Raw genomic sequence first — 10,020 nt, 5'->3', positions numbered from 1 at the left:
GAAACAGAAACAGTTTAAACGTCTAAAACCTCCTATAGGGCTTTCTGGTTAATGTGTAAGCTTAAAGCTTTTACAGTGAAGCTTTTAAATTTGGTCAACATTTATTTAATTTAATTTAATTGATATGTTATGCTAATCCTTGGTTAAAAACTTGTAAAAAGTAATTTTAGAAAGACATTACATAGCAGAGAATTAATGGGCTAAATACATAACTATTACTGTGAAGAGCAGCAAAGCAAACATGCAGAGGGTTTTAATAGATTTCACAGAAAGGTCCAATCAGTAACAACGCTGTATTTTCTGATTTCAGTGAATCAGATCTCATGTTTGAATGTAATTATTTTGTTTTTGTTGGTCTTTTATTGGATCATCTAATAGCTACTATTGCTATACCATGATAATCAATGACATCCGTAACATTACACTCTGTTTTATCATGAAGGTATTATACTATTAGCCAGCATAATTTGTTTTTAATCCCTCGCACTCATAACTGATTGGCCAACCAGTAGATGGCAACAGCTTCACACAGTAACCTGGATGCTGATTGGCTGAAAGTTGTGCATTCAAACCATTGTTTTTATCTTTTTTAATCATTTATTAAGGACTGTATTCAGTCACAGTATTCAGTCGCAGCAAATGATCACGATTAATAAACAATACATGAAAGAAATTTTTGCCCTTTGTTTCTGTAGGTTTGACTCCACTCCAGTCAAAAAGATGCTGGGAATGTCACTCTGACACAAGTTAAAATATACAAACATTTTATTGTAATTTCACAGTCATTATTCACACAACATGGAAAACACAGGCAAGCTCCTTAGTTTACACATACAGCAATGTCAGTTCATGTAGTGGAAACATAGTCAAAGCACTGAGTGGTTTAGGTATCAGTGGTCATTACAATGACAAGAAAAACAACAACAACCACACATACATTTTGTGACACATGACAAAAACAGTTCATTTTAACTGAGTGATAAAAAAATGTAGTGATAATGTAGAGTCTTATAAAAAAAAGTCACTTTTCAAAATAAGGCAGGTAGAACAGTTTGAAGCCTCTCCTACCGCGGACAGCACAGCTGATGTATATCACATGATACACTGGAGGAAATATGAAGAATAACACTGTTATTGTCAACAGTATTGTCAACAAAAAGTCGAGTAATAATAATAGAAATAAACTGTGCCAGAAAAATAAATGATCAATTTACCTCCAGGGATGAAAAGAAGAAATCCAGGTACAAAGAAAATTGCACTTGAAACACCTGCAGGGACAATTTTATTAGTAACAACTTACGAGGCAAAACATGGTCAGGAATACTAATGAATGCAAGCAAAGGTAATTAGAGGAATCATTTATGACGATTTATGCTGATCCACTTGACATGGCATGACTCATAGGGGAGATGGCTGACGTACTTAAAACTAACGGTGTTTATGTGGATTTATGTTTTGCTGATGTTACAGGGAACAGATCAGTGGTGCATTCCTGTTTCTAAGTAAATTTAAAGTTTGGTTTGGCTAAGCAGCAAAGACCAGAGCTGCATGAAAACAAAAGCAGCATCACACTGTGAACTTGCTGTCTGTCATAGTGTCTGTTTTATGCTCATTAAGGTGGAAAAGATTTGACAAAAGAAAAAAAAAACTCACACAGAGGAACCAATGGGATTGAAATGTGTGAGCTCTGAGGAAGTATCGGGGGACTGATTTATAGAGCTGGATATGCAAGTTTAACTGTTAATTGTGAATTTGGAAAGACATGATGTGAATCACTCAAGAGCAAACGTGCAGATTTCCAATGACCAAAAAAATGTAGGACACCATACACAGAATCAATGCAGCTGATGAGTTGGGCATTTATCATATACATTGATCCATAACCGTGGTGTGTAATTTGCCGGTTGAGGAACAGTAATACGAATAGTTCTGATGAAAGTGATGCTGGGATCAGAAAACTGAATTTTTAGAGCAACACCTGCTCCTTTAGCAGCTGATTAAATATAGTTAATGTGTCTCTTCTTTCATTTGCACTCAGCCTGATGGCATTTTCTTTTCATGTAATGGGTATGCTCATTTAACCCAAGAGCTTGTTTCCTGCTTGACTTTTTCTCTGAGTCTGAGAAAAACCACTTTACAAACAGAGAAGCCAGATTGACTGATTAAAAGTGTCACAGAGAGTAGGGCAGGTGGGTGAGCGTGGCTGTACAGGCAGATTTACAGAGAGATGCTAATTTATGACTGAGAACAGGTTAGAAATTAAAAGCAAGGCTCTCATGTTGAGAGATACAGTGCACGTTTAAATAAAGTTAAATTAATCCTAAGGTGCACATGTGTGAAGCAATGTGACATAATACAATAAGACGCTGTTAAAGATAGTCAAGTGAAATAGTTCTGAAAGTTCATCTAATACATTTTTAATCAATCCAGAGGCTGATAATGCACCCGAGAAAATCAAAGCTACCAGCAGACCAAGTGTAAACAGAGAAAGCAGCTCTCAATCAGGCCTCTGCCAGCATCTGCGGCTCATATATATTAGAGAAATTATTATTTATATTATCTGATTTACTGAAATGTGTGACATTTAAATCATCAAATGTAATTTTATGAGGAATTGATTAGGGTGGATCTGGTTTGCAAGGAATGCAGTATGTATAATAAGTAATATAAACATGCTGCTGCATCATAGTAAACCAGGTTTAATGAACACACATTATCCTCAGGCACTCAGGCATAGCATCCAGGTTGGTTAAATTCCCATAATCCTTCAGTCTGTGAACTACCATAGAGCTATGGAAACAGAAACCTATAAAAAAAACTGTATTATCATCACTTCAGACATTTATTGTACATCCCCACTACAAATTAGATGTTTTATGTAAATGTGTTCAGCTGGCAGACTTGTAGGTTTGTTTTAAAAATAAGTTTTTAATAGCCTTGCTCTCTGCTCCCGCTCTTCACACCAGCTCTAAAAAGTATACAAAGCAAGACAAAATGGCCTTGAGGCCTGAAAAACACTTTGACTTTTAACGACTAGCGCCTTTTCCAGTATGTATAAACACAACAAACATTCCAAAATAAATGTTGTGGTTGTGCTGGTTGTGTGTGGATGAAGAGTGAAGTGAAGTGTGCCATTTCTGAACAAAATAAAATGTTCTCATCTATTTTCTTACCTGCATTTGGATTCAGCTGTACAACAATACCTGCGAAGATAAGAGCTAAGAAGAGACAGCACAAAACTCTATCAATGAGTAAAGAACACAGGTATTAAAGTATTCAAACACATGTTTTTCACCAAGTCCAATACTCTGGAGAAAAAGAAATATTGGTTTTTATAATCAGTGGACCAATGTGAGGACAAAGTCCACTGTGTAAAGTGCCAAAGATGTCCCTGACTGGCACAACTACCTGCTAGTTGCAACACTATTTAGTGTTTACATGTTTAGAGCCTGTTTTGAAGTGTTTTTAATATATTTGTCAGGAACAATGTACAAAAACACGGATCTCATAGGTGAAGAGAGCATATTTCCACATGCAGTCGCTTTCAAATGGCCAATTACCCAACAGTAACCGTTACCTCTATGTGAAAATAATGCTAATAACATGTTAACACATGGCTTCCCACAAAGCAGTGTAATCACATTCACAAATTTGGTTGAATAGTTAAAAAATAAAACATGTGTACTCACCAACCCCAGTGATAAGGAGAAGGAATGAGGCAAGAACAACTCTCCTGTTTTTCTTCACCAGTGGATGAGACACCCACCTGAGCAACACATGTTTTTAAAGTAACTCTGTTTGTTACTGTTTCCCTGCTTGAGCATGTGCTTAAGATGTTTAGACATACCCGCAGCAGTGTGCAGAGAGCTGCGTGACTGAACTCAAGGTGCTGAAGGACCACTGGGAGCTGCAGTACGACAGAGTTGCAGGATCACTGTGGAGAAACAGAAACAGGGCTTCATCTCTAGTTCTAAAAACAGGGAGGACGACAAAAACAAGAAAATTACCCCCAAGACCTCCAACAATATAATTCACCTGATTTTGAAGAAGTTGTTAAACGTGGAATTGCCGCTGCTTCCCAAGGCGTCTTCATTTTCCAGATTCTGCAAAACAGCAGGTGATGATAACTACACTGCAACAACTAAACAGAAGCTGGTGATGTAAGCATGCAGGTGTGTGTGTACCTGATACTTCAGGTTACTGTGTTCAGGGGTGCCAGAGGCGGCAGGGGACGGATGAGTCTGAGGTTTGGAGAAACTTAGAGGACCAAATGTCATCTCGCCTCCATCTCTGTCCTTGTCTCTGCCATTCCACCTCTCTGACTCTCCATCAGACACAGCTCCCTCCTCATCGCCCTCCAATACAAAGGCATCGTCGATAGTAAACTGCGTTGCCATAGTGATTGCTTCTTACACCCTGAGGTCTTCTAGCTTGATGGTCACTGTGGTTCAAGTTTGAAAATCAATATTAAGACACATGGAGTCAGAGCTACGAAGAAAAATCCAAATCACAGTACACTGTAGTGATAGCATGTGTGTTTACTATACTTGCCAGACCAAAAGACTTTAGTTGTTTTTTTGTATGTGTAATTTTTCTGTCGTGTCTGAATCTTTAGAAACAACTTATATTCAGTTTAAACTGCAAATGCAGCTGTAAAATCTAAAAAAAACAGCTCCAGCACGGTGTCAACTCAGCCTTTAGCATTCTAACGGACGAGGCGGAAGCTAACTAGAATAAAGCAGCAGCTAACTGTTGTTGCCATTGTTTGTCTTCTTTCCGCTTGTCGATCAGATGACCAGGACGAAAACTTACTGTCTTAAGTAAATCTTTTCTCCCGCGAGGCAAAAGTCGACTTCACGTCGTTTAGAGTCGGCTCACATGTTTGTACACTTTGTATGAACCACTGCGATCAATACGTGTGGAGTTTTTCTCGTGCGAAAATAGCTTTAGTAGAAGTTTGAAACTCTTCTTCTTCTTAACACCCGGCTCTCGATTGCACACGCCTGATTACGCCCAAGCAGCTTTCTTCGGGTATCAGTGCGCTTAATCGTGTGTCGATTTATCGATTGACGGGCCAAGTGACGAAAGTTGTCCGGAACCAGGAACACAGCATATAAAAGTCCAGAGTTGTTGGTATTAAATGTGCCAAAGTGCTAAAAGTAGACAGAATATTCGAATATTCAGGTTGAGTGCTGACTGAGAAATGTACTTTGAAACATATTAGTTTATAACTATACCTAAAAAAAATATTAAATATGTATGTGCAGATGTAGATTTATGACTGTGAGTTTAAGGTTTGCAATAATTTACTAATAGTTAGATCAAACATTTTTTAACCACACTGACGTCAAGGATGCGTCAACTGGCAATACTTGACTAACTACAACAAATAAGCTGCATTAGTAATTTTAGATTAAACAGACAGCTGAATATAAATTTCATATTTTCACTCACACACATAATTCATTTTAATGATAAAACACTGTCAGCCTTAAAAAGAAAATGTATGACAAAAATGCATTCAGGGAGTGTTTATGTTGATATAAATTGCTTTTTTAATGTATTTAATTAAACCATGTTGAGGAAGTAGACATCACTGAAGTTAGACAAAAAGTAAAATTTAATATCATCATTTAATATGATGGTCAATGAATAAATGAATAAAATAACACATTAAAGCTGTGTAATAGATTGTTTGCATGGTTTGAGGAGACATTATAAAACCACTTTAAATATAACATAAAATAATCACAAAATAAATCCATTAATTAACAAGCACCTTTCTAAAAAGGTGGAGGTAAGAAAATTAACACTGCTCTTCTAAGATGGATGTTTGTTTTTGCCTCCCGCCGTCCTTGTCTCTGTATACCTACACACAACTTCTCACAAAAGCCAAATTAATCACTTTTAGCAGGAACAATTCATTATGCAAATTGATATGGGTCGAAGGGGACCCGTTCATCCACTCCCACCCCTGTTCTGTTTCTGTGTTTCGGTTTGAAGATTGAGCAGACAAACATTTTAATACAAAAAAATTATATTATTAAATAAATACATGTAAAGGAGAATAAATATCAGGGTGTGTAAATCATTCCCATTAGTATCTGTTGCCAAAATGATAAATCATGTGATTTCCAGCAAGTCAGAAGACCTGCAGTATGCAAACAAACATCTCTAAACCAACAATCAGAGGCTAGTCAGAGTTGGTTGCAGTTCAGAGGAGCAGTCAGAGTGGGTGGATGAAGTGGATGGATGCATTATTAATTAAAAAAAAACCTGGTACCATCACAAATTTGAAAACTTGGAAATTCATGAGCTGTGAGTTATGTAATGGTTTTTTTTCTCCGTTCTTTGATAACAGCAGAAGCAGAGGTTATTTACATTATATTATGCATGGCTACATTTTGTCTTGTGAAGTTTTCTGAAGTGTGGCAGACACTAATGGATCCTGCAGATTAATGATCACAGTTTTAAAAAGTTTTAACGTTGGAGGATATCGCTGCTTCACAGATTGCGCCATGTATTGATCTTTTCCTGCGGCTCGATGCCATATTCATTTTGAAATCCTCTCTCCTCATTCCCTTTGCAGATGAGACAGCAGGCCACACTTTGCCTCCTGCTGCAGCTCATTTTTGAGGTAAAGTCATGTATTGATATATACGTGCATGTATGTTCTGTGGCCACTGATTGGTGGACTTCATCCTCTGTATCCCTGAGTTTGTGATGAAGCATTTTATTTGTTGGACTTGTTCCTTTTGCTCAGCTCACATCATGCACGTACCTCCGGGTGACACCTGGTTCTACTCTGGAGCTGCCCTGTCTCTCATTTCAAACTGACTTCAGTGGAGCAGACATTACCTGGAAATTCAATGGTCACATTATTATTTTTTTTCTTTCTGCTTGTACAGTATATACATGTGAATGTGTACACATGCATATGTATGATATGTTTATTTTGTTTTCTTTACATGCAGGCAGAGAGATAAGCCCTGATGATCAGTCGCCCGGCTCGGCTACAGTTCAAAAGAATGGCCTGTATCTCTCTATATCTCCTGTGAGCGCTTTCAATGAGGGCGGCTATGAGTGTTTGGTGAAGGACAACAATGTGGAGGTGATAAGAACATACAACATTACAGTTGATGGTGAGAAAAACACTTGATATCATGCATAATACTGCTGTGTCTATAGAGCCATAATGTAGATGTAGAGAGAAAAGACTGTGTCATTGTTCCTAGTGTGTCTGAATCCAATCAGAGGTGTGCAGCCCCTCATCACAACATGTAATAATAAATCACATCCAGGCAGCTCATCTGCATCTAAAGACACTAAAATAGACTGATCATCATGCTGCTTTGGGCATTTAAAAATGTGGAATATAATGACATATTTAAAAGGGATGTACTCCACTCTGTTAAATTTAACAAAGCTTAAATCCAGAGACGTGTTCTCATCCTCCTCTTTCCCTGCTACAGCATCAATTGGATATACCATTAAGGCACCTAAAGGCTCCCATGTTCACCTCCCGTGCCACTTCCCGCCTTCCAGCCTTCCAGTCAGGGCCAATGCAGTGTGGTATAAAGAGATCAGCGCTGGCATGAGAATAAAACTGAATTCTGAAGATGACTCCACAGATGAAAATAAGAAACTGGATCTGCTTTACCCTCTTGATCAAGATCAGACTATAATACTCAGAAACATTGTCATGGAGGATGCTGGAATTTACCAATGTGAAACCACCGAGGGGGGGAAGCTCAGCACTGTGTACATTATTGTTGGAGGTAGCTTTGTAAATTAAAAACGATTCAATGTCCACATCATGTTTTGATGATGTGTTTAATTTTCTTTTAGCTCCTACCTTGTCTCCTAACACGTGTGAAGGCCTCTCCACGGCGTGGGAGCCCTGCCAGGATGAGAACAGTCGCACGGGGGAACCCATACTGCAGGAGTCCATAGCAGAGTTCTCTATCAAGCTCTACTCTTACTTCAGAGAAATATATCCTTCCAACAACATGCTCTTCTCTCCTGTCAGCATCAATGGATTGCTCTCCCATTTGCTGTTGGGTAGGAAGAGAAAACCAAGCAGCAGCAGTCTGTGTTCTTAACAAACATGTGAAAAAGTGCCTGAAAGAGCTTCTTCTGTCAGACCACAAAAACTAATAATCAATACTCCACACTGTTGCAACCACTGACATGTTTCTTTAGTGAGGAGAAATTTCACAGTAACTAGACAGGACTTCCATTAAAATCCCTGTACTTGTACTATCAGACAGTATTGTAGTATCAGACAGCCTTTCTGTATCAGACTTCTGAGTACATCTTTGTTTTTTCCTGTGTTATACCTTCAGGTGCAAGGGCTGACACCCGCAAAGCCATGGAGAGGGCTCTCTGTGTGCCTCATGACTTCCATTGTCTTCACTTCCAAATGAAGAAGCTAACAGAGAAGTTGTCCGGCTCCTTGCAAATGGCGTCACAGATCTACTATAACCCATGTATTACTGTCTCAGTACACAGTACGCACAATAACCAGTCAAAAAGGAGCACTGCACAGAATGACAGGTTACACGGGTTTCTGTTTTTCTTTTTTTTCCTCCTCAGACATGAATCTGACCCAGTCCTTTACTAACCAGTCCATTCAGTTCTATGAAGCGGAGCCCGTCAAGCTGCTGGAGACCAGTGATGAGAACGCCAGGATGATCAACAGCTGGGTGGCAAATAAGACCAAAAATAAAATCACACATTTGTTAGACTCTGTTTCACCAGACGCACAACTGATCCTGCTCAACGCTGTTTCCTTTAGTGGTCAGTAGAGTGTGTGTGTGTGTGTGTGTGTGTGCGCATTTGAGACTAGTGTTAACTATTAAAGTGTGTGTGTGCATCATGTGTATCAGGTCAGTGGAAGATCAAGTTTAATCCGAAACCAAAGAAAGGACTTTTTGCCAAACTGAATGGTGATCTGGTGACGGTCCCCCTCCTCCATCATCAGAAATACTCTGTGGCTGTGGCCTATGATGGTGTGCTAAAGGCACAGGTAAGAGGAGCCACCTTAAAACCACCCTACCACACAGCTATGACATCAAATGCATACATTGTCATATTTAACAGAAAAATACTCATTTGTAATTCAGCACATATAAGCTAATAACAGCTTCAGTTTGCCAGAATTGCAATAGAATGGCTCAGTTTTAGTTCCATGTCAAACAGGTGGCAAGGTTTCCCCTCACAGGGGACAGCAGCCTTTACATCCTGCTGCCTCACTCCAACGGATTGACTGACTTACAGCTGGTGGAGGAGAAGATGACGGACACAGCTGTGCGTCAAATGATAGAACAAATGAAGGGGACACCTCTGCAGCACATGGAGGTCGCTCTGCCCAAAATCAAGCTGGATGCACAGCCAGACATGAACGTCCTTATTAAGAAACTAGGTTTGTTTTTCAGTCTGTTTAGTGACTAATTTTCCATTTAGAAAATATGTCTCTTCACCTGCTTTTTGTTTTCATGTTTATTTATTTACACACAGGACTGTCGTCGCTTTACGAAGGTGCAAGCCTGTGTGGCCTCCACTCTGAAGGACAGCTGGTCCTGGATAGTGCCCAACACAAAGCCTTCCTTGCACTTACAGAACAAGGAGTTGAGGCCGGCGCCGTCACCTCTGTGTCGTTCTCCCGCTCTTACCCTAACTTCTCTGCCCTGCGGCCTTTCATCATGTTGCTGTGGAGTGATCAGGTTAATTTGCCGCTCTTTATGGGCAGGGTGACCGACCCATGAGAAAGGGAGGGGAGAAATGTCTGACATATATCTGCCTAATAATAATTGAATGTCATTTTTTCTGTTCATTTACCAAGCATGGATATGAAACAATATAAGCTGAGTTCAAGTGATGAATAAACACAACAAGCACAGTATGCTGCCTGTCTTTTTACCTGTCATTGAAAGGAGGACAAACAACCACTGAAACAGTTTCAGTTTATTTTGCGAAGTAGTTACACAAACCCACCACAGGATGGCAGCCATACTGTGT

The 10,020-nt window shown here is 39.3% G+C and overlaps 2 protein-coding genes across 5 annotated transcripts; one reads left to right on the top strand and one right to left on the bottom strand.

Moving 5' to 3' along the window:
* Positions 1-747: 747 nt before the first annotated feature.
* tmem134 (transmembrane protein 134) lies at positions 748-5,073 on the bottom strand. Of its 3 annotated transcripts, none has more exons than XM_028416502.1 (8): positions 4,813-5,073; positions 4,185-4,441; positions 4,036-4,103; positions 3,848-3,934; positions 3,690-3,766; positions 3,174-3,218; positions 1,215-1,268; positions 748-1,104 (listed from the first exon to the last, which is right to left on the bottom strand). In XM_028416502.1, the coding sequence occupies exons 2-8, from the start codon at positions 4,395-4,397 to the stop codon at positions 1,022-1,024; spliced, it is 627 nt and encodes a 208-aa protein (XP_028272303.1). In that variant the 5' UTR covers positions 4,398-4,441; positions 4,813-5,073; the 3' UTR covers positions 748-1,021. The 3 variants fall into 3 exon arrangements, 1 of the variants encoding a protein (XP_028272303.1); XR_003671370.1 differs by having other exon boundaries at positions 1,021-1,104; positions 2,713-3,218; XR_003671369.1 differs by having other exon boundaries at positions 1,011-1,104; positions 1,215-3,218.
* A 1,094-nt stretch (positions 5,074-6,167) lies between these two features.
* serping1 (serpin peptidase inhibitor, clade G (C1 inhibitor), member 1) lies at positions 6,168-9,904 on the top strand. Of its 2 annotated transcripts, none has more exons than XM_028414746.1 (11): positions 6,168-6,318; positions 6,590-6,637; positions 6,764-6,872; positions 6,975-7,142; positions 7,473-7,778; positions 7,849-8,061; positions 8,346-8,489; positions 8,596-8,799; positions 8,889-9,028; positions 9,202-9,424; positions 9,520-9,904. In XM_028414746.1, the coding sequence occupies exons 2-11, from the start codon at positions 6,590-6,592 to the stop codon at positions 9,765-9,767; spliced, it is 1,803 nt and encodes a 600-aa protein (XP_028270547.1). In that variant the 5' UTR covers positions 6,168-6,318; the 3' UTR covers positions 9,768-9,904. The 2 variants fall into 2 exon arrangements, with proteins under 2 accessions (XP_028270547.1, XP_028270538.1); XM_028414737.1 differs by having other exon boundaries at positions 6,186-6,323.
* The last annotated feature ends 116 nt before the right edge of the window (positions 9,905-10,020 follow it).

The sequence above is a fragment of the Parambassis ranga genome, chromosome 1, assembly GCF_900634625.1.
Source record: "Parambassis ranga chromosome 1, fParRan2.1, whole genome shotgun sequence".
In the NCBI taxonomy this organism is placed as follows: Eukaryota; Metazoa; Chordata; class Actinopteri; family Ambassidae; genus Parambassis; species Parambassis ranga.
Note: the sequence above shows the minus strand (reverse complement) of the source record. Positions and strands in the feature narration are given on the sequence as shown.

Coding starts and splice junctions, on each gene's coding strand:
- tmem134 (XM_028416502.1), bottom strand. CDS start 4,397: ATGGCAACGCAGTTTACTATCGACGATGCCTTTGTATTGGAGGGCGAT. Junction 3,767..3,847: donor CTCTCTGCACACTGCTGCGG/GTATGTCTAAAC, acceptor TGTGTTGCTCAG/GTGGGTGTCTCATCCACTGG. Junction 3,219..3,689: donor TCTCCTTATCACTGGGGTTG/GTGAGTACACAT, acceptor GTCTCTTCTTAG/CTCTTATCTTCGCAGGTATT.
- serping1 (XM_028414737.1), top strand. CDS start 6,240: ATGAAGTGGATGGATGCATTATTAATTAAAAAAAAACCTGGTACCATC. Junction 6,324..6,589: donor GGAAATTCATGAGCTGTGAG/TTATGTAATGGT, acceptor TTCCCTTTGCAG/ATGAGACAGCAGGCCACACT. Junction 8,062..8,345: donor GCTCTCCCATTTGCTGTTGG/GTAGGAAGAGAA, acceptor TTATACCTTCAG/GTGCAAGGGCTGACACCCGC.